Source organism: Anser brachyrhynchus, assembly GCF_964034855.1.
Source record: "Anser brachyrhynchus genome assembly, chromosome: 2".
Taxonomy (NCBI): domain Eukaryota; kingdom Metazoa; phylum Chordata; class Aves; order Anseriformes; family Anatidae; genus Anser; species Anser brachyrhynchus.
Window position 1 is genome coordinate 107,634,909 of NC_137695.1, and position 24,400 is coordinate 107,659,308.

Here is a 24,400-nt window from a genome sequence, read left to right on the forward strand (position 1 = left end):
TTTTGCATGCATGTTCCCTCTCTCCTGTAAGGGAGATTTGTTTCTATGTCATAAGGATTTGTTTCTATTTCATTAACCTGTCTGAGCATATGATAAAACATATGACGGGGGTCCACGTCCTGCTACTGTTCTAAATCCACTGATGTTTGGCAGATTGCTCTGTACTCCTAAGTGCTGCAAAACTCAACAGCATCTGAAAAAAAACAAACACATATTAGTTTTAAAATCCCGATTCTTCAGGTACAAGCTCATTCTTGTACTAGTACGTTACTTCTCTGTAAATTACATGCCAAGTTGAATTTGTATGTGAGTGTGAAAAATAAGAGGATGTGTCATTAGGCCCTGTGGAGAGCAATGTACTGAGGATAGCAAAGGCACGGGAGCAGCCTAATATCAACTGTCAGGCCCAAGGGTCATAGTCATATCCTCTTATCATCTCTGATTTACATGTCTTCTTAGCCCTTTCATCTTCTGAAGAGCGAACTGACAGCATCTGGCAAGTGCTGAAGAGTACTTGTGAACACGGATTTTGTCACAGTGGGCAAGGTGGTTCATTTACTCATGACCAGATATTGTCTCTGAAACGCATACGTCAGTTTTCTAAAATCGTGCTGTACCTCATGCATCAGAGGCTGGAAGTCTTCTACAAGAGCGGTCTCCATGGGACCTGAACAACGCTGTGAGGTTTTTACTGGCACAACTGATCAGTGACTGACTCACATGAATCATCCCAGTTATTGCAGCTGCTCACCATTATGAGAAAAGGCTTCCCAGTTTGACTTTTTTTTTTTTTTCTTCCTTGTTTATCATGCAGCATGTTAAATCTTCCAGGTGAATATAGTACAGGGGTGGCGTTATGACAGCTCTTCATGGAATAAACCAGGAAGGACAAAATAAACAATACTGAGGTATCTGCGTATTTTTAAAGTGTTTGATCAAGGGCTTAAAGCAGTAGTTCCTTACAGCGCTGCCAAATCATTTGAAAGATAGGAATATTGAGCTAAATGAGAGTTTACAGTCACAGTCTTTACATCTGCAGAAGATGATTTTAAGATGACTGCTCTTTTTAATGAGTAGGTGTGATGCTAGAGCCTGAAGGTACAGCAAGAATTAAACCTACAGCAATTAGTCCAAGAAGACAAATATCTAATTGGGAGAATATGAGGTGAGAGGTTTCATTTCACAAAATCACAGAATCCCAGCGCAGCTGGGGCTGTCAGGGCCCTCTGGAGGCCCCCTGCCCCAGCCCCCTACCCCAGCAGAGCCACCCAGAGCAGGGTGCCCAGCACCACGTCCAGGCGGCTTCTGAAGGTCTCCATGAGGAGACCCCACGGCCTCTCAGTTGTTCTGCAGTGACAAGGCCTTTTTTTCTACGTGGAGAGTGGGAAGATAGAATGAGGCCAAGGATTGCCTAGTGTGAAATTTGTTTGTGGAGTGTCCTCACCTTTAGTCTTTTCACTATTTCTATTCCGCGTGCCAATATTTTGAAGAGTTACTGAGGCAGCATTTACTTATATGCCTTCTTTCCATCCAGTCAGCAGAGTTGGAATGAACTTGGGGCCACCTGAGAAAAGGGCTAACGTAAGAGTGAGACTACACTAAGAGTAGGATGCAGGGAAGTAAGCAAAGTTTCTCATCTCATTCCACTAAATAAACTTGCTCAGTGCTGTTTGCGGTTTACAAGTTTTGCTGCAAGGTCTGTCCTTGCTGAATGCTTAAACATAAGGTGGAACTAAAGTTGTTCTTGGTGATATCTATGGTTGACCACATTGAATCCTCACCAAAATTCTTGCTTTGGCCATCGTCAGGGTAGATTGCTGTAATGCTGCCTTAGGTGGAACTATTTCTGAAAACTGTGAGTGTAGTTTTGCCCTTTGCTAATTTATCAAATAACCAACAGAGGAAGAGTTACATACTTCTAACTATGGAGAGGAGTAGATCTCAATCCAGGAGAAGCATGGCATAACATGTCTTTACTGGTTATGCACCTGACTTGCAGTTGATAGTTTCTAAGTATAACAATCTGTTAGTTGCTTTTTGCTTCTAGCTGTCCCAGGGAATACTCTCTCCTAGTGTAGTTGCACCAAAGTAGAAATTACCTGGAGTACTTCATTGTTCTAACACAAGGAGCACTTTTCTTTCAGTTTCCCATGCTCTTGTATTCAGCTAAGTTTGATACTTTACATTACCAGAAATGCCAATTACTTTGCCCTTTCCTAAGGATTTGGGTTGAAGAATAAAATAGGTCAATTTGAAAGTAGTCTGGAACACAGCGTTTGTAACAATAGCATGAGATGATGATAGTCTCCTTAATTGCATGCGTGCCCTTCAGCAAGAGACAAGATTTTTAAAGCACTCAGAAAAGACAAATCTGAAAACTTGAAAAAGCCCCGGATGTGTATAGCTGCAGTCTGATGACTCAGTATTAGCAAATAATTCACGGCTTAATCAAATCAAGAAACTTTTTTCAAAAAAAAAAAAAATCCTTTCCTTTTCAAGGTATCTTCACTGAAAAATTCTTGGATTATCTGTAAATTCTACCCACCTAATGCTTAAATGGGATCATTCAGATGATGTACTCTCACATGGAAAATATGTACTCTGTTCCGTTCTATTGCTCATATATTATTACTGCTATGTCTTCACTAGGTGAATCACTGGCATCTATGAATTTTGGATTAAGCATAGTTTAGAATTCATAATTATAAACCTGCTCTGTTAATGGTTACCAATTTAATTCCAGGATGTAGTCAGACAAGTACTTGTGCCAAGATTTAAAACAATATAACAAGATTCTTGTACAAAAGAAAACACCCAAAAAGCTAAGAAAAAAAATAATTTGTATAACTTTTTTCCTCTCACTTCTTTACTTAGGTGTAGTAAATAAAAAGAAAGGCAAAATAAATCCTGATGTTGAAGAAGACATATTGGAGAAGAGCCAAAAAGAAATGGGAAATTGGATTAGAGACTTTCTCCTGGAAATAAATCCTTGCAGGACCGTTATGCCTTCAGAGTAAGTTTGCTTGTCCCTCTGAAAGAGTATGTGAACAATATCTTTGCATTTCCCAACTGCCTTTGCAGTAGAGATCCTGAGAGTGAAATAGCTCTTGGGAATCGTAGGCAAAAGTACCCTTTAGTTTAGTCTAGCTTGTTTCTAAACAGTCAATGAGGAAGGCTAGGCTATTCTGCAGACCAGTCCAGCGTGTGGTAAACACATCAGCTGAAATGAAAGGAGAAGAAAAAGCCCAGCTCACCCTGAGTCATCCAGGTTGCCAAGCACATAGTAAAAGGGAATGAGAAACACCTTCCCCTGTTTCGCACAGGGGAGAAGTGCACCGAGAAATCGGTGATGATTAATAAACATTATTCAAACATGAGGTAGGAAAACAAGCAGCTTTCCAAGTAACTCCCTTTACTACAGTAGCCAAGTGGAAAGCAAGCCAACTCCTTTAATTAGGACATGATATCTTGCTCACTTGTTACCTCATCAGCCAGCTGCAACTTATCATAACCTAGTTTATGAGCTCCCAAGGACGGAGAGCATATTTTACATGAGAGTGATGCAGTACTTACTGCTGCAGAATCTGCTCTGTAACTGACAGTGAAAACACTAGTACTACCGCTAAACCCAACAGAAGAGTATGATTTGGAGACAATATTACCCGCAGGAAAATGCTTGTCCACACAGAGCTAAAAAACTAGCCTGGTTATATATGAACTTAATAATAAATCCTAATAAAATCAGGTTCAAGAAGAAAATGTATTTTCTTTTAGCTCATGTAGTAGATGGGGGAATGGTGACATGACATGTGAAGGAAAGCATGCTTATGCAAGGCAGACTTACCCACATAGCTAGTGTTGAGAAAAAAAATAACCAAACAAAAATAAAAATGTCTTCCGGAATAGACATTTTGTGTACGTTGCAGAGAGGTGCACTTCCCTTGCCTTTGAGACATATTATGCATTATTTATTGCCCATGAATAATTTGCTGGAGCAGTCCCTGTGCACCTTCTGCTGCACAGGCAGCACCGTTGCTGAGAACATTTCACCACATAATGTTACCTCCTGGGATATTTCCGGAAAGGAGCAGGTACTCAGTCTGGCACCGAGCTGTGGTTTTTCCTTCCTCTCTCAAAGAAGTAAAATGGATAGAACCCAAAGCAAGGCTTAACTGAAGATAAACATAGCTGCACACAAACTTGCTAGTCTTTTGAGATGACCTCTTTGAGCGCCGTCCTACAATTCTTACTGCATCTTTCTTTCTCCCTGTTTTCAAAGAGATTTCGCTTCACACTTGCATGACAGAAATTTGGCACATCTTCTTGGCACAATCGTTCTTGTGTTCCCGGTCAGTTTATAAAGACTACCTGTCCTTATTCTGCAGGAAATGAGATCACGTAAACATTCCTTCAGCTCTTCACCAAGGTACTTCCTTCTAGGATTGGATTCGTCCTTCCTTCATTTATTTCCTGCAGCTTCACAACTAAGGGTCTCAACTAAAGTCACAAACTAAAGTTCACGACTAAAGTCTCAGGGCTTCTGCATCATCCAGTTACCTAAGTGGTAACCTTTCCTCAGGAGGTGAGGACTATATGACATGATGCCTATAAGCTCTCTGAACTCTGTTTTGAAGAATGAACCATTTCTTATTTCCTCTGCAGCTCCAGAGGATCAGTTTCCTAACATGTATCCAGAACAGAAGCAGCTTCACAGGTTTCTAGTGCTGGAAAATGAATGGTTTACCCATCCAAGGATGGATTTTATCTTTGCAACTATTTTTTCACACAGTCTTTGAGACAACTTACAGGACCCATTTGTTTTTTAGTATTAATGGCTATTCAGCCTAGTTTTGATAAGCGGCTAATGGTGGACATGATAAGCTGAGATGATTTCCAAAAGACCAATTCATCCTTTGTGGCTGTCACTAGGTCTCAACAGCTCTGCAAATATCTGTCTGACTTAATATTATTTTGGGGCTCAGCAGTGATGATTGTCTTGGGAAAACAAGTCACCTCCGTAGCACCTTCTGGAGACAGATATCTGGTTAACACACAGGCTAAGGTTTGAAAAAAATCATGCCTTGAAGTCCATGTTGCAGCTTCATGAATTTACTTGACTGCTGCTTCTTGGCTTTCTGCCCAGGACTTTGATACTTCTCTTTGTTAAATGAGCCTTCACTCTGGAGAATTTGTTCTCTCTCTCCCCCTCTTTTGAAATAGGGCACTGATATTCATGCAACATTTGTATTTTTATTGTTTTATCTACTCATTCTCACAGCCATACAGTGAAAATAAAAATGATCTCAGATGATCAGTAGGTATTTACTGTACGCACTGCCTTTGATAATAGGGAATGTTACATCTTAATTTGTGATGAATCTTGAGGAGAGAAGTAGACAGGAGGAGAATTTTCTTTCATGTCAAGAAAATCAGCCAGTGGCAGGTTTGCTTTTAAGGATCCTTGGGCCTGAAGAGAACCTGGTAGGGGGAGCATGTTAGACTTCTTCAGAAGTAGGATTTACAAATATATTGTATATATATGATCCTCTACATTATATACTGCATACTCACTTCATCTGGAAGTATGGCATCATCTTCTTTAGTTCTAGATGCCTTTCTGCTGAAAAGAGTGCCTAAAGAAGTTACTACTAAACTCTATAAAAAAACACCAGCCTCATCCATTCTAACTGTACAGAGATTGTAGATTTGATATATATGTAGATATATATTGATGAAGGAGGAATATATAACCTACATATTGCAGCACTCGTATGACTTCCTCAGGAAGATGATACTCTGTTAGTCCATTGAGTTTCTTTCTCATTCGTCTCTCTCCTCACTTCAGAAGTCCTGTGCACACAAACAAAAACTTCATTTAACAAGACCCAGAGACCAGGTTACAGGTCACATAGGTATTAAACACAAACCAAGCCTATCCACAGTGGAAATTCTTCCTACCTGCTTTGATGTGTCTCACCCAGAGACCCTGCAGCATCCTTCAACTTTGTGTAGCCAAGGTGCCAAGGTCATCAAAGGCGTTTTACTGTGTTGCTATTCAGTCCAGCTGGAACCACTGAAATGTTCATGTTGTTTTAGTTGATAGCAATTGTACATATATTCTGTACAGCTCACAGTCTCAGCTTGTTTTGCCAACTTTCTATAGACCACACAAGATGTTATTAACTTGAGAATGGGTTGTACTGCTTTTCTGTGTTACAAGTTTATTGATGCCAACTGAGATGCGGCCCCTTCTGGGATGTTCCCTACCTTTTTCACAACAGCTGAGACACAGCAAATTAGTGTAGGGTAGAAAGAGACAAAGTGAAACTGCTGAAGGACTGGAGCTTGATTGCAATTACATAAATCAGCACAATCAACGCGTAAACAAACATTCAGGCTGTTGAGGCTTCCTTTCTAAAAATTTGGACTAAACTCATTTAACATCTAGTATATGACAAATGTTTATATGTCTTATGTTATATACGAAGGATTTGAAACAAAGCCTAAAGAAAACAGCTACACAATAAACAATGTATTTTTTAGTGGTGCTGGCACTTATTTTTATGAGAGCATATGGTGAATATTTAGAAGACAAATCCATGCAATACAATTTCACCTCCAATATGCATATTTTCCAGTGAGTGGCTTAAGGCCAAACAGGATAATATCCCTTGTGGGATCCCCCACACCATTGACTCAATTGATTCAAGACAAAAAATTTAATGTGGGCCGCCAGTCATCCATGGATTCTGTAAGTTGAGTGCTTTCCCAGATGTTAACCTCTGTAGGACTAAGAACTCCCCTCTCTCTTCTTCATAAGGGGTAGCTCCCGTGATAGCTAGATGTAGTATTTTTAATATGATGCTATTTTATGGGTTCTATATTCTCAGTGCATAGAGCCTCTGTGACATCTTTTTATTTAAGAAATCCCTTCTGTATGTAGCAAGAAACTGATAGTGTATTGACCCTTATCAAGTGTTAACAAAAATCAAAATATTTTTGTTTTAAATGATATTTTCTCCTGTAATTCTGCCTTATTCCTCCTTGAAACCAGAGTGCTGTAACAGGATCAGTATGAGTGGGTGCCTGTGAAAACCCTGACTTGGCAAAGCTGATTGCAGAAACAGGATTGCTCTCTACCACTGTTTAAGAGGTTTGGAACCTCTGCTGTCTTCAAAGCATTTTCTTGACTATCCTTGTCTACAAGGATCAGTTTGAATCCCCCCACACCCCCTTTTTTTTTTTCCCTCAGTGGAAGTTAAAATTCATCTTTTTTTTTTTTTTCTATAAAAAAAAAAGAAAATTCTACCCCTGACAGAATACCTTCCATTCCCAAGGCACCATGTATTTATTGGGCTCATGGCCCAACCATAGAGAAACAGTGGTTGTCACACTGTATTATCATGTTATATTTAGCATAATACAGCTGAAATAATGCAAGGCTGCTAGGCAGTGAGCAGCCTAGGAGACAGTTCCTGGAACAAAAACCTTACAAATCAGATGCAGTTTGTCCCTGGTTCTAAAATCCCTCTTACCAAAATTTAACCTTTTAAACATGATGAAAGCAGGGGGGAGAATTGTCCTTCTGGCTATGTTTCAAAATCTGGTGGAAGGGAACAGACCCTTGGACAAATCCTGCCCTCTGTCTGCAGCGCAGTTCCTGCAGGTGTGGCTGGCAGTGCGCCATTCCCTGATTTAGGGAGCTGATGCAGGATGTCCTAGAAACAGAGCGACAGCTGAAACTTGGGCTGGAGATAGAATCGCAGAACCATAGACTCATTTAGAAGATCCAACTTAAGTGGTCCTCCCTAAAGATCCAACCTTGATGATCTTCAAGATCACCAAGTCCAAACATTAACCTGACCTGCTGAGTCCCATCACAGCCATGTCCCTTATTGCCATAGGGAACTGCTTGGGATGAAAGTTGTGGAAAGCCTTTTGTCAGCATGTGAGATGCCTGCACCCACAGATGGACGAGAGGGCTGCATCTGAGAAGAACAGTTGCAGATAAAGGTGTCTGCTTGGGTCTTAGCTTCATCAGCTCTCCGCAGATCCTCCAGAGGCAGAGTTAATCCTCCACCACTGTACTCCCTTGAAATGCTGTCCTTCAAGCCCGAGCAGCATTGTGTCCTGGCCTGGCACTGCTCCTCTCCTGGAGCAGGGACGGATCCTTCCACATGGCTCTGTTATGGCAATCAATCTGCTGCCAGGGTGGCTGCAAATGCTGCCGGCTGGTGGCCCAGTCGCAGTGGGTTTCTTTATCCCCTGCAGCCTCCCAGGGCTTGATCCTGTATTCTCTTCCTGGCCAAATCCCTCAAGTGTTTTGAGAACAAGTGGAACAGAGAATCAGGAGCATGAAAGAAAGGGAAACCTACTGCTGCGAAGAGGTTGTTGAATTAGCAGTAAGTCTAGAGCCCAAAGAGTGTGACTGGCAAAACTACTGAATCACATGAAGAGATGAAGGGGCAATCTGTAATATTCAGCGTCTGCCTTTTTCTATCTCTAGTTTGAATTTTTAAAACTTCAATGAAGAGTAATGAAGAAACACAAGGGTGATATTTGAGAGAAATAGGGAAGATCAATTATTAATAAACTGTGCAAAATTAGGTATGATGATGCACAGTGCTCTACGAGTGTGACCTTTCTACCCTCCTCATTCTTCAGGGCAGAATGCAGGCTCCTGGTGTTGGTGCTGATGGAGAATATGATTGCAATGGCACAGCGGCTCATTCATAACCATATCAGAATTATTTAGAGAGCTCCGCCTTTTAAAATTAAAGTTTGAAATTTTGAAACCTGATCTTATGAAAAATGCATGAAGGAATCATTTTAAACAGAAAGTCACCCTCAGACATTGCCTCAGCCATCTTTCCTCATTTCCTAGGAGAGCACTACATTCCCAGAGCAGTTTGGCCACCATTTCCCCTGAGAGGAATGCAGTGCCCAGACAACTGACGCTGTTTTCACAGTGTTTAGCAGACAGTGGGCACCTCAGGAATCCTCCTTTTCAACGCCAGGCCCAGGTGAGCTGAGTAAGGAGGAGACTGAGGAGAAAGCAGCTCTGCAGGTGCTGGGGTCCCATTGGGCACCCCAATAAGACCATGCCCCAGCTGTGTTGCTCTGCTGGTTCCCATCACAGAAGGATGTAGGCACAACTTCTGGGCTCAGGCAAGCGGGCACACACCAAGACTTTCTGCCATCCACAGAGGTAAGTGCAACGTCCAGTAAAGACAATCTTTTTCATTTCTCCCTTATTTTTATTTTAAAGCCAAGCCTGACTCCACCCTCAGTGTGGGAAGCAGAAGGAGAGGAAGGTGGCGGTACAGGATGTTGTTTTCCCAAACATGCAGCACCATGCTTGCTGTACAAACAATCCCATACAATGTCCCTGCTGCTTGCCCTGCTGGCTGTTGGCTGTGCTGTGAGATGGCAGGAGGCCAGCACCACCTTTGAGACTGGTGTCACTGCCAGCCTGTGACATGCCCGCAAGCAGCACATTTTCGTAAGGATCCAAGCTCCTCATTCGCCTCCAAGACCAGTTTTCATTTTTGTTAAAATCCCTATATATGGCAGGGTGCCACCTGAAACTCCCAGGAAATCCTCGAAGATGCTGGCTTGAGCTGAAAGGTGTTTTCCAAGGTAGCAGCTAAACATGCACATTTCACACTCCCAGGTTGGAAGTGGCTGAAATGAAGTGTGTATTATGCTATTGTTTTGTGCTGTCATTCTTGGAAGAAGCAGGAAGGACAAATGCAGGCAGATCGTGAATACTCCCACTCCCACTGCCCTACTCATTCTGCTCTGCTCTGCCTTTGTGCCAACCACACCACGCAGCATCCTGATGGGAAGCAGGGCTGGGCACCAAGTTGCTGCTCCCTGACCATAAAGCCCATGGCCTCAGTCCTTGCAGCAGGAGATGCTCTCTTTGCAGCCTCTGCTTGGGTGATTTCTCCTTGACCAGGCAGCTGTCCCCTTGCAGAGGCTGGAGGTCACACCTGTGGCCATAATGCCATGTCTGATCTCACTTTAGACCGCATGAGACACATCTCAGTAACTTTTCTTAAGGCACTTACCAGCTAAAATGCTCTGCAACACCAAGATACCTGCTCCTTGATACCAGCTGGATGCTTTCCTCCCACGAGCTAGTCTTCTCAAGCCTGATGACCTCTTCGCGTTTCGTGGAAAAACACGTAGGATCTGTATTTTTGTATTAAACCTTGCCATCGATCTGCTCTAACTGTAAAGGCAGCCGAGCGAACTCAACGCAGCCCTGGCAGGAGCAGAAAGGGGGTGTTTTCCATGCCTTGCCACACCTCATTAAATATATCATTTAACTTCTAAATCCCTCAGTTTCCCAGCTGGCCAAACAGCAACCATCGCAGGAGAGGAAGTGAACCACCATATGTTCCCAAGCAGCAAATGTCCTTGTAAGCCTTGTCTGGGCTTACGCAGGATCCGAACAGGGAAAACAGTTTTATAATTCCAGTAGTTGCTGAGAAAAGAGGCATAAAGTCAGGTGCAGTCCTTCTGGGTGCTGGTGGTTTGCATCCTTCTCGTCTCCAGGCTTGGCCTGGAAATGGGACGTACAGTTGTGGTTTCTTATGGCAGCTGTCCTTTATCCTTGCTGTGAGGCTGCCCAATCTCTTCTGCTCCTAGCTGCTGGCCATTGCAGCCCTCTGGGTGAGCAGCTTTCCCACTGCCGAGTTCCCCATCCAAGTTAAAACAATGCAAGGGCATCTTCACAGAGAGCACACGCCTCTGTGAAAATGGGCAAAAGTCCTGCCTCTGTCACAGGACACAGCCACCCAGAGGGCATCCAGACATCACAGAAATGGCTGTGAGTTGTCCTTTCTCGCACAGTACTGTTACCGCACTGGTGTATTTCCTGGGAGGCTGAAGAGTCTTCCTCTTCAAAGAGGCCAAGTTCCCCAAACCTCCTTGTAAATTCCTTTCTCTCACTTCCAGAAATGGAGAGACGAAGAAATTCCTTTTTCCTGCCTCTACTTGCTTGAATTTAACGAGTGCTACGGCTTCTTCCCATGCCAAGGAAACAACTTTTTCTGTAGGTGGCTCCAGCAGAACAGCATTGTGCGGAGGTTCCCTCATTGATGTAAACACAACTTCCCAGTGAAACGCTGCTGCTACACAGAGAAAACTCTTTAAAACTCTCTGAAGAAATCCTGATAAGTCACTGCTGGTCAGGCTTCACCCTTCGGCACTACGTCAGCAGGCACCACCTGTAACAGCTCCAGCTAAAACCCACGTGAGAGGCTCCAACATTTCCATGGCCACCTCAGCACACCTGTGGCCAGAAGTGTCAGGTCACTTGTGCTGCTGAAGGAGACATGCCGCAGAAGCTCGGCAGCAAGAGCAAGCACTTTTACCCAGGAAATGTGAGGAAATGTGAGGTGCCTGTGCAGCACAGAGCCCTTCTGGGGGCACCTCTGTCCCCACTGCCCCATTCCCACAGGAACCTCAGACCAGCTCAGCCCGCCCTCCTCTAACTCTGAGGCCTTTCATCTTGCCCTCTCCAACAAACCCATACTGGCGTGTGTGTGCTTGTGTAATTAGGTATTTTTGTGTGTATACATAATAAAGAGAGTCTTCACTGCGCGCAGGCCTTTCCCGAGGGAGAGGGCGAGCACACGAGTTATGGGACAGGTGTTAGTCATGCTGCTCATGAGATGGTCGCCTTCACATACTGGTGTGGGAAGTGTGGCAGGACTGAACGGAAGAGAGAAGTACATTTTGAAGTGTTTGCCTTTTATAATCACCCAAAAATACTGGGTTAGCTGAGAGCACCCCTGCCCCAAGTGTGACGTGCCCTTCTGGGGCACCTGCTCCAAACAGATCGCCTCTGGGCTTCCCGAAGTCTCCCACAGAGCAGCAGAGCCTTTCGTCTGATAATATTTTTAATCTTACTGCGCAAACCAGTCCTCAGCAAATCCAATCAACAAACTAAACCCCAGTTACCTTGGTTTAAGTTGAGATCCATGCTTGTTTCCTCTGATTTCTAATCCAGTGTAAAGCACCTGGAGGACTCATTGCTGTTTCTGATGGCTTTTGAGTATACTGCGAAGGGTATAGGTGTCTCAGAGAAGGTTTTCCGGAACTTATGCTCTCTTCATGGCATGGGTGGCTGTTTTTAACAGCCATAGTGCCGTAGCTCTGCAGTATTTGACAGATGTTTTATGTTTTTACAATCCAGTGGCACATTATAAACTGATTCTCCAGTGGGAAAGGATTTACATGCTGTTTGATGTATGTGCCAGCTCGTGGCCTGCTGCTCCCTAAAGCTAAGATTTATTTACATAAAGCATGCATCAAAAGTAGTTTTACATACATAGCAGCACACTCAGAGGCTCGGTGAAAAGAAGAAAACCCACCGTGAGGAAGGTTGAAAGCCAACGTACATATCTTTTGATAGTGCCTTTATGTTTCATCTGATCAGACTGATATAGAAAAGGAATCAAAATTTATCAGTGTGAATGATTTAGAAAGAAAAGCAACAACAAAATATAAACCAGCCATGACTTATATGATATTCCCTAGCCATTTCCTCACAATCTTGCTTAGTCCTTCATTAGCACAGGAAAAAAAAAAAAGCTAGACTCTAATCACAGAGACCTGCTAAGTAGATTAAAGGACAATTTTCGCTGTCCATTTAACGTATCTTTAAAGCTCTGTATTGTATTTATCTTCTTAATCTGAGTTGAGCTTTTATGCACAAAGGCTGTTTAAAAAGGGGGGAGCAAACACTACGTGGTGACTCAGCTCTTTAATTTCCAAAGACTATCTTTGCAGTAGTCTGGGGTTAAAAGTTGAGTGATGCTGATAAGGGATAGGAAGAGATGCTGAAAGGTGTGGAAAAGTCCAGCCAGTCTGCTTTAGTGCTGGTCTGAAGAACGCCTCCTCTGCCCTGTTTTGGGAGAGGCCATGTTAGACACCATGCAAGGGCTCTGGTTTTTAGCCCTGTATATATACATACATAGATTAGAGAGTCCTATAAATAGGTATAAAAAGATATAGTAGACTTTCTGTTTTAAAGACAGTTATCATAGAATCACAGAATATCTGGAGGTGGAAGGGACCCACAAGCATCATCGAGTCTGACTCCTGGCTCCCCAAAGGACCACCCAAAAATTCAGACTGTGATGATAGATAGATAGATAGATAGGTAGACAGATACATCTTTATCTGCCTTTCTTTAGGAGTCTGTTTTCAAAATACACATTTGATTGTGTTATCTTCAGTGACTCTATCAGCTGTTTGTAAGTGGTTGCTCTTTAGCCTACGTACTTTTAGAAAGATTGAATACCCAGTGTGTTGCCTGATGTGTTCTGCAGTAGTAGCTGTGGAGGTCCTGCCTCTAGGCAGCTGGCAATGAACTTTCTGCATGTATTGCATTATTTTCTGTTTAAATAATTGTTTCTAGTCTGTAAGTACTCTGCCTGCACTGCAGTATGCACCAAGGTTCATCAGTTCATCTCTCTGTGTTGTCTACTGCCCTGACAAGAGACTAAAGTCATTGCAGGCCTGCCCTAATAGATGCCAAGGTTAAAAATGTCTCACTGCTTCTTCAAATTGGTTGTTCTCTTCTCTAGGACTGATGCAGGCTTCAGAGAAGTGCGTGTGAATTTTTAAACTAGATTTTACAGCGTGACCTGTCTCCCACAGTAAGAAGTATTTCCAAATATCCAATGCTTTCTGGTATGTAGGTCACAGTAAATTTAGTTAACTTGCTAAGTAGCTCAAATGATAATTTAATTTTGGGGTAGGTTTTAATTTTTTTTATTTCATTCAGGTCAAAAGTGGCCTCAGGTGACAGTGGGCTTGTTCCTTACTTTGCTCTCCATCCCGGCTCCATCTGGGTTTCGGAGTCGCCTCTGCCTAACCTGAAGAACCAGCACTGGAGGGATCCTCCACGCTGGCTTTGGGGTGGTTTCAGGTTAACTCACTCAGCTGGGAGAAACCAGAAAGCCTGGTGGTGAGGCCAGCTTCACAAACCAGTTCTGTCACCGGGAGCCAGGGTTGGCTGAGCAGGGCTTATAGGAGGGGGTCCGCAGTGGGTGGAGGTTTTCCCGGTTCTCCAGGAAGGATTGATGTGAGTTATGAGGCTGCTAATCACTTATCCCAGAGCCCTTCCGACCAGGAGCTCAGACAGATTCTGCTAAGCAGGGAAATGTTGCTACTATATTATTTACCTCCGTGCTGGGAGGATGCACTAATTATTTGCTGAGTAAAAGTAACCCACGGACATGGGGAGATGATTAATGTCCACATGTTATGCTATAAACCTGCAGGTTCTGAATAAATAATTCTGCTTCTGTTCTTGATGTGCCAAAGGTTGTATAATTGGGGGAACGGTGTCCCACTGTCTCCCCTCCGTTGGGCGTCACTCTGCTCTTCAGAACGTCACCGCTTGGCAGGCCGGGCTGTTGTTCTGACAACTGGAGGGCTTGTTTGACAAACGCAGTAGAGAACAGCTCCATCAGCTTTGGGTTTTCTTGCCAGTCAAAGGGGCTGATGTGGGGAGACACTGTCAGTGCTACAGGCAGGTGAGGTCTATAACCTTGTGAGGCCTCCCATACCACAGCATAACCCAAGGCTTGCTTCTACCAAGGCATGTTCCCAGGCCTGTTCTCAGGGAAAGCAGCATCAGGCCTGTTATTTACCAATAAAGGTAAATATTGGCTCAGGTGCTGGTTTCCAGGGGTTAATTCTGTTGTTTCTGACTTGTTATTGATGTTTTCTTCCCAGCTACTTCATTACACTACCACCTTATAAAAAAATGTTTTCAATAATTTTTTTTTTATGACGACGCATCCATTCCTATTTGTAAAATATTTAAAATGCCTGTACAACATGACAAATTCAACTTGCATTTTACGTGCAAGTAGTGAAGCTGTGGTGTTGTCAGAGGCATCATAGATTGAAGGGAGCACAGATAATTTGTGAAGCCAGGGCTTTGATTTTGCCTAAGAAGTGATTTCCATGACAAACCAGTGACATTGTACTAAGAAAATACCCTCTCAAAAGTCTTTGGTTTTGTCATGGAAATAGCTGTGACAAAATCATGGCCTTCATTGTTCTTCCTCTCATTCATATATGCAAAGTGATTTTTTTTTTCTCCTGTCCTACTAATACAGTGTGCAGAAAATCTAGCAAAGAACAACACAATACATGACTTCTCTAAGACAAAGTCAGGAACGAAGACCCTATTTTAAAAGCAAACACTCTGGATCCATAGGCAGAGACTTGTGATAAAAGCTCCCCAAGTGTCTAAGTTACCTAAGTCTCTTACATGAGGAGGAAATCAATGAGACTTATGTTCTTAATTGCCTAAGCACTGCCATAGCATTACTGAGAATAGCACTGCAATTCTCGGTAGCTAAAATATATGGATGTATATAATAGATGGAGTAAAATATGTGGATGACTCCTCTCCTCTGTAACACCAGTGGCAACTTTTTCAGAATTGTGCCCTGCTGCCTGTTACCGCAGGGTTTGGTATTTTGGAGCCAGTTTGGTTCCAACCAAGCCCATCAGGAAGACGTGCCCGCTGAGCAATGCCTTTGGGATGAGCCTGCCCACGTGCCCTCGCCTCTCTCTTCTGCAGCTTGATGCAGAGGGATCACAGCAGGGGAGAGAGGCAGGAGGAGGATGGGGAGGGTACCAGGGTCCATGGCAGCTTCTGTGTATACCTTATCTAAAGTCTTATTGTAGGGATTAAAACATCCAATTATGGTATAAAAAAAAATCTAAGGATTTAACAAGACAAACCAAAATTTACTGTTGTTGGCATTTAACAGGATTCACATTGCGTAGCCTAGCAGCACTTTTCCCTTTCAGTGCAGTATCCGCTTACGTTGCTCAACCAGACTTACTGCCACCAAGGGACATATAAAACTCAGTACCCAAACTACATTTTTTCTTCTCATCCAGATATCCGTATGCCGGCAGCTGCTGAGGACACTGGGTTTTAGTTTTATTTTTTTCTGTGACCTTCTCTCCTCAGATCTCAGCCCGTCACCCCAACACCAGCTTGGGGACACAGGTGGCCTTTGTCCAGCCAAGCTCCAGGGGGGCATTTCTGCCACCCTATCCTTGACCTCCTGCAGCGACAACCCACAGCTGATGGCTGCAGACCAGGGGGCTCTGAGCAGGTGCTTCGGGTCTGTGCAGCCCCAGCCCTACCAAGCACTCTCAGGATTTCTCCCACCAATTTTTCTGGGGATGCCAGTATTGGCTGGAGCCTCCAGAAGGTATTTGTACACCAGAAAAAAAAAAAAAAAAGTCATTAATGGAAGAAATTCTAACTCTGCTCAAAAAAAAAAAGAAAGAAAAAAAAAGGTCATCCTGAGCCACAGATGGTGATATTTTTTAATTCTAGAGACATCTATAGCAGGGCGGTAATCTCTCTCTTACTCTGACCTGAAGGCAGTGTCTCATCCTCCTGCAAGATGGATAAGAAGATGATAAACAGGGACGGGAAGCAGACTTTGCTCAAAGCCATTAAGCCTCTGCAGAAAGCAGGCTGGGCTATGTGGAGACTGAAGACATTAGCTGTCATTTCATATGAAAATTATATGTACTCAGCGGCTTAATAGTACTCTGGCAGGTTGCAGAGTTTTACATCAAAGGAAGTCAAAACAGGTGAACAGGGAGCAAACAAGAGATGTTGGTGCCTCCAAAGAGAGCACGAGGGAGCTCGATGGCTCCAGACATTCAGGGGAGGAAGGGGGAAGACGCATGCCTTGGGGTCCCCTGTGCGCATGGGGGGTTCCTCTGCAGAGAGGGAAGGGGTGATGGGGAAGGATGGTCCAAGGCCAAGCTACAGCCCCCCCCCAGATGCCAGCTGGCCTGGGAGGGACACCGTGGATCACAGTCCTCTCCGGGTCCCCGGCTGTGTTGCAGGACCTGGTGATATCCCAAGGCCATCAGATCCGGCGCCACAAATCCCTGGGTGAAATCCAGCTATCTCTTTCAGCCTCGTCAGGCAAAGCTACGGCAGAGGCATTCACATCCCCTTAAACTAATTTGTGTGGCAATCTTCAAGGCTTCTCCTGCCCTGATTATTCATGAGGCAATAATTCAGCTACCCCACAGACACTGAGTGAGCCACAGACCTTCTGAAAAGGCTTTCTATTTTATCCTAGAAGCTTTTAAAATAACCTCGGATGGACTATAGACCCATTATTTATTTTATGATTTATGTTAGTAATTATGGAATGCGATGGAGCAATGGGAGGGGAAAAAAGTCCCCCAACCCCACCAGCTGCAACAGTGGAAGATAAAAGCCTTGGTGTTTCCACAGAGCCAGTAGAAACGTGATATTTTTGATGTCGCTGTATTTGCTAATTAGACTAGAAAGGAACTTATGTTTAATTAATGTGATTCTTTTTAAGATCGTCCACAGAATTTCTGTTTGTGTTAAACCTCCTCCCTGCTATGCGCTGTCGAGCTCCTGCTTCAGCAACCCCCGCTGTTTCATAAGCAGTTTACCTGTCAGGCCACAGGCAGCTGCTTATCCTCATATCCCTTCCTATTTCAGGATGGCCAGCAGCTAATTCTCCAGGCTGGAGTATTCTCGATTTGAAAGGCAAATGCCATTTCCTGGTATCAAAGCTACAAATCAGCCACCTGAATTTTCTTCTACATCATTAAAAAAAATTACAGCTGTCAAGAAGCAGAACAGCAATTCTACTGGCTGGTGACTAGCATTGCTCCTTCATTTGCAACTTTAACTCACTTCATCTAGGAGAAACAGCTTTTAAGGAAACAGTAAGCCCTCCCCCTCTGTCTTCAAAGCTGCTCCCAGTAATTAAGATTTCGAAAACAAACAACGATCTTTCATTTGTGGCTTAAGCCTTCTTTAATAACCATTGCGACTCTTCTTTGACCTTCTAAAACAGTTCTTGTGCATGCTTCTCCTTCCCCTCCCAAGCTGAAATTTTGGCATCAGTTCAGCAAAGTGTTGCAGCTAGAAGATTTTCAACCACTGGAAAAATAAGTAGGGTGACTTCCATGTACAATTTTAAGGTCCATACCTAGGGAGGGGTCAACCTAATGCTCATTAAAAATGCTAACAGCGAGGCTTTGAGACATCTGTGAAGGGAATTAGCAGGTGATATGACCGCTGCTGCTCAGGAGCAGCACTGGACACTGCTCGTTTTGGCTGGGGCACCAGAGCCATTAGACAATAGGACTTTTCAGTCACTGCCTGTCTTGGTAAGGGGCATTTTTCATAATGATGACCCCCGTGGTGGACATCTCAACATCGGCTTAATAGCCACTTAATGTCCTAACTGATGTGGGAGAAATAAGACCTCAACCAGCTGGTATTTGGGAGCTGACCCAAGAGCTAGGGAGTTTGTTCTCATCCAGCAGCTAGATTACAGTTCCTAGAAAGCCAGCCACAAGGCAGCGGGACTGGATGCAAGGGACTTGTTGCTCAACAGAACTAACCAGGAAGGCTTCCCAGACGGTGCTCTTAAATAAAAGAGCCAAAGAAAGCCTCAACAAGGGAAATCAAGCGGGAAGAGCCACTTCAGCCATGGGATAACAACTCAGAGCATTTCCGGGGCTCCCAGAGAAAGCGTGTGGCCAAACAGATGGCACCAGGCAAAACAGATCAGGAGGCCTCCACGCCTTGGGAGGGCACAAATCCTCAGCTGCATTCAGTTCTCAATGTTAGCCACCAGTTTTACGCAAGCCCTTGGTCTTATCGGTCTCTGTGCACAACGCGGATGAGACATAAGCCTGGATTAAGACTGGGTATATCATATTTTTGACGTCATGTTTAGCTTGCTTTTTTTCATTCACATGAACAACTGAAAACAACAAGACATACCACCTCAGAGGGACTGAAAAGATGAGTCCTGCTATCTGTGTGAGCAAGCTGTTTTGCAGAATTCAGTGAGGAAATTCAAAAAACCTCCCATGGCCTGCTCCAGTACTTACACAAGTCTGTGGAGCACAGCCTAACATTTGGCTTTGCCATGGTTTATTTCCTATAAAGAAGCATTCTTTTTTCCCTTATGAATACAAGCAGAGTTTGAGGGCTTCTTCCCCCAGTTACATGAGCCTGGGAAGTACCATCAGAAATAAACATCGTTAAGCACTTGAGCAGTTTGTAAATACTGAGGGTTTTATTTCCACTTCACATGGTCTCCAACAGACTCTTAAACAAGACCAGTTACAAGTCAGTATGCCCAGAGTTCTCAAGGGTTTTCCCAAAACAAAAAATTTCAGTAAACGCTGTACATAGCCAGTTGAACTGCTAACAATAATTTAAAAACTCGTTTTGTATAGTCAATGCAAGAATACCAACAATAAAAGTACAGTACAGGTAAATTCACAACAATATTACAGTGGAACAGGTTGACTCACATTTACGTGATGGTAGAAGTACAGTAGCAGTATGTACATGCACTAAAGTGCGAGGACCCAGAGGCATGCAAGTCAAGTATCGTAGGTGTATTTTACAGCTAACTCCGTAAGACTTTGAGGCATTCTTTTTTTTTTTTTTTTTTAACACTTTTCCTTGTGTTTACCTGTATTCCCCTCCATCTCAGTTAACACAACTCTAGTGAACTAGCTTAATGGCTTTCTTCACTACTTAAAAGGTATTGCTTCAGACAGTTGAAGCATCTTTAAGAACCTTACGTTTAAAAACTGATAAACACTGACATTAAAATAGAATAAAATTAACTTAAGACCCTAGTTTTACATGAAAAACAAAAACAAAAACAACCCCCAAAACCCCAAACCAAAATCGAAAATGTAGCAGTGCAAATATAACCGAAAGGCAGTCAGTATTTGGAGAGAGCGCGAGCACGTATTCAAATTCCCTTAAAACTTAATTTACATTTTATTTTAAATCTTAACTTTATATCATTTTTACCTTTTTTTTTTTTTTGTTAATATACTGTGTGTAGAAAAGATGGAGACAAAAATAGTTTTCTCAGCTATGAAAAAAAAAAAATTAAGTTATTACAGGCACATTAACTGTTTCATTCCAGAAACACCTCTGTTTCACAGGTCGGACATTCAGCAGCTGCGTTTGAGAACATTCTTTGACCTCCACAACGGGACCTCCCCTTCGGGCCGCCGGGCGAAGGCGGCTCACGGCGTCTTTGGCCCGCCACCCTTCACGCCGGCGTGCCTCCCTGGCCCGGGGTCTCTGCTGGCGGCTCCTTGCCTCCGCTCTCCTCCGAGGAAGTCAGGTCTCCGGTTGACTGCGACTGTGAGGCAGTAGGGGAATGTGAAGCCCATCGGGACGGTGGGCGCCGGTTCGCTGGTCTCTCTGGCCGGGAGAAGCAGGGTTCGAGGGACGGGGCTAGTGCAGAACAAGGCAGTTCCTTGGCAGCCAAGAGAGCAAAACAGCGGTTAGTGACTTGTATTAGAGGCCGTCTGGCTGAGCAAAGAATTAAAAAAAAAAAAAAATCAAGCTAAAGCTAAGCATTTGTCTCATTGCAGAACAAAAGCAAGCAGTGAACGTCTTTCTGTGTGTGGGCTCTGGACACCTGCATGTATGTCCGTGATTTATGGAACAGACAAGGAGAGAATGAAAGGAAGAGGTCTGGGATGAGCTGAAGTAGCTGACAAACTTTCATTTGCTAACTCTCCTTGTGCTAGAAAGAGAAGAGCTGAAAAATATATTTGCATGATAATTCAGGGAAACCCACTATTCATCGCATTGATCTAAGCGCTGGCCAGGCATTTGCAAGAGAGGTCAAGATCAACCACGAGCTCCTTTTGTCTGCTTCAGAGCGCAGACTGACATTCAGGAAAGACTCGTTAGCAGAAGAATAATGACTACAGGACTAGTTACGACCTTCAGCTGGATTAAAGATTCAGATTTCAATCTTACCTCCAGATTTCAACTTCTGCAACATCACTCCTTACTGCCAGCTGCTTTTGCTTGAATTACAGGAATCAGCGATAATGTGCATTAAAGATGGCATTCACCAAAATGGAGGAAAACTGAAATTTTATTTCTCTACTGGTTTTCCACTGTTCAGGCTTGGTAGCCTGCCTGTGCCATTAGAAACCATCTGCACTTGTGATTTTTCACCCTGGCACTAGGTTGATAATTGCTTCTAGTATTTATGGACTTTGCTCATTGCACAGCTAGACTTCCTGCCTCGCTCTGTATGCTCACTACATCAAGACAAATGACTGGGGAAGCAAGTCTGTCTTGTAGTGCCAAAGCAAAAATTCTGGATTTCTCCACATACTTCAGAATTTATAAAAGCAAATCAGAGGAGTTTGTCAACCTAGAGAACTGCATATACTGAGGAGCAGTCACTGGAGAGTTAAGTAAAAACCTGTCTCAAAATCAGACTACAAGCTGGTGATAAATGGAGAGAGAGATCACAAGCGATACAATGCACAAGACAAGCTCTGGCATGGTAAACCAACAGGAAACAAAGGGAGCAGTAAAACAACACAGTAGGAAGCAACAGAGTCAGTGCGGAGTTTCAGACAGAGAAAGGGAGTGGGGAATATTGTGTTAGGTAACATGATGTGATGGGCAGTGAACAGACACGGTGATATGCCGCTGAACATCTCAGTTGGATTGGGATGTTACATGACAGAAAGACCAGAGCAGTGGTGCTGGAAACGGAGCTTGTGCAGGCGTGTGTGTTTTGGAGAGAGAGAGCACCAGAGGTGGGAAAGCCTCCATGAAGGGCGAGACCCCGGAGCCTTCAGGCAGTGGGCAACCAGCCGGTGCTCAGCAGCTGCATGCCGCCAGGACAGAGCACCACGCCAGGACAGAGCACCACGCCAGGACAGAGCACCACGCCAGGACAGAGCACCACCAGGGCTCATCTGCCCTCGTGGGTGGGCGCAGAAGTTGGGTGGAAGCTTTGGGGCCTACGTGTGTGCCGCTGTCTCTGTGCATCGTAGCCCCCACCCCGGCCCCACACTGCGAGCCCTCGCGCCCCGAAACACAAATCGGTGCTAACGAGCAGATCGACTCCGTGTCCTCACTTCACCTGATCCTGCCGTGCCTGGGGGACATATGGGCTGTGAAAGCTGCCACTCAGATTTGTTAAGGGAAATCCATACGCACAGCAATACTTACAGGCAGCACAGCGTGGTGAGTGGAGGCTATGTGATTTGTGGGCTTTGCCTTAGACTCTTTCTAAGCAGCGGCTTAAAGCAGTATCTTTATAGGGCTGCTTGCTTCTGCCTGCCTTACCCAAGTTTCACAGGAGTAAATGGGAGTCAGCACTGTGATAAAATTCATTTGCACTGCTAACTCCAAGTTGAAAAGAGTCTCTACAGCATCGAATCACGGAATCACAGAATGGTTTGGGTTGGAAGGGACCTTAGGGATCGCCTTGCTCCACCCCCCTGCCATGGGCAGGGACACCTCCCACCAGCCCAGGTTGCCCAAAGCCCCATCCAGCCTGGCCTTGAACACCTCCAGGGATGGGGCAGGCCCGCAGATGTTGGCCAGCTTGTCCAGAAAGGCAGGGCTAAGCTCATCCCAGTCTTATCAGTGCTGTGTTTGCCAGGGCAGAGAAGGGACTGGCAGCCCAGCCTCGTAGGCACTGTGTTGGACACCGAGCGGGTTACCCACCTGCGGATGTCGGCTTTCTCAGAGTGTGTTAAGGAGAACAAGCCATTAAAAGCAAACTGTCGGGAATGGTTTCTGAAATCCCAAATGTCCTCCCTTACCACATGCGGCTGCCATAGCTAGAAATGTTTGAAAAAAATGACATCCTGTGGGTAATTTACTGTGATGGCTGCCTGGGGGATGGGCGGAGAGGCCGCACTTCTTAGCCAGGATGTGGGAAAGGAGGTTTCAGCTTTAGTCTCTAGCTGCTTCCTAGGCCAGGCTGCCAGCCGCTGTGGCTATGCCTGTATTAATAAATACCTAAACCAGGCTGTTTTCTGGCTCTGAGGCTGAGTGCATGGTCACAGCTCCCTTCCTCCACTGCAGCAGCCCCAGCCAGCCAGCTCTGGCCGCAGTGGGGTTGGGAGAAGCTTTATGGTGAAACGTGGCCATCAGTCACAGGCTGGTGCTCGAGCCCCTTCCCCAGCCCTCTCCAGCCTCTGCTACGGACAAGGCTTGAGGGAAGACAGCCTGGGGCAGACAGGAGCACTGCACAGTTGTGTGCAGAGATCCAAAAAATAATGCTGCTGTTACATTTTGGGATAATTACGTTGTTCTTGATTTTTTTTTTCTTTTAAAGTTTAACAAAAAACCCAACCACACACATTTTGAGTTGTGTGACCTCTCTAGGGACCACGCATGCTCACAGCCCATGACGGAACAGCTCGGGTTCCTACCCTGAGCGCTTCCTGACCATCGCATACAAAGGACTACCTGGGGATGTATGGAGCTGTGGTCATTTATTTCCCTTCATTAACCCACGCGTTCGAAGTGACCGCTTTTGGAAAGCTCTGGAAACAAGGTAGAAAAGACTTACAGCAGTGAGGCAGGCAGGGTTAGAGTCCCCAGGGGGCAGTTAATAAGACAGTTTGGTTCTGGACAGAACAGACAGAAAAGAAAAAGAAAGCAAGTAGGTTGGAAAGAACTGTTTTAATCTTTTTTTTTTTTTTTTTAAAGTGAAGATTTCATGCCAGCAAGGAAGAAGTCTCCAGATGTTACTACCCATTCAGATCATGTTACCGCTGTATCAGAGGGAAACTAATAATAAAAGATAAGCCACCAGCAGCAAAAGATTCAGAAAGGAAGGAAGCAAACAAACCAACCCTTTACAATCCTAGCACAGTCTCAGAAGGACATAGCATTAAACAATCCAAACATTTCTATTCAGCAGAGAAAGACATCCGTTATCCTTTGCCAACCATGATTAAGGCTGTGGAAAAACAACGTTACTGTGAAAGAGGAAAAAAGCGATGTTTTTTTTTCCTTCGTTTGACTTCAGGAGATAATTTCTGCTTTAAAAAAAACAACAAACCACGCTGATATTTATGTCACTTAGAAGCCCACCTGAAGGTTTTACGAAAACTCTTTGCCTCACCCCTCTTCCTTCTTCCCACTTAACAGTGACTCTGGCAGGGAGACTCAAACTACAGCAAAAGCCCTTTACTCCTGGCAACCCCTTCCCTTCTTTGCAACATTCCCCCTCCAACCCTGAGTGGTTTCAGCTGCAAGTGTGCGGCCACTGCTCTGCCTCGAGGAGCAGAGGACGCCGCAGCTGCGCGGGTCCATGAGGACGGTCCTCTGGCAGCACTGTCTTCAGAAGAGGGTCTAACCCCTCCGGCCGGGACAGTTGTGTAACCTCTGGGATTTACACCCTTGCTAGCTAGAGAAGAACACTCACACTGTTTTTACATTGCTAGTTAGGTAAAGTTAATCTGCATTTTTCAATGGTAATATTTGTAAATCCCATGATATGCAAGTAAGTGGCTTAGT

The 24,400-nt window shown here is 44.4% G+C and overlaps 1 protein-coding gene across 5 annotated transcripts in view; it reads right to left on the reverse strand.

Moving 5' to 3' along the window:
- Window positions 1–19,132: 19,132 nt before the first annotated feature.
- Window positions 19,133–24,400, reverse strand: part of MTCL1 (microtubule crosslinking factor 1) — a 103,571-nt gene continuing 98,303 nt past the window's right edge. For all 5 annotated transcript variants that reach the window (XM_080579912.1, XM_080579911.1, XM_080579908.1 and 2 more), the window contains one exon: window positions 19,133–20,363. In XM_080579912.1, coding sequence (XP_080436038.1) covers window positions 20,154–20,363 — 210 coding nt within the window. In that variant the 3' untranslated portion in view covers window positions 19,133–20,153. The remainder of the gene's footprint in view (window positions 20,364–24,400) is intronic.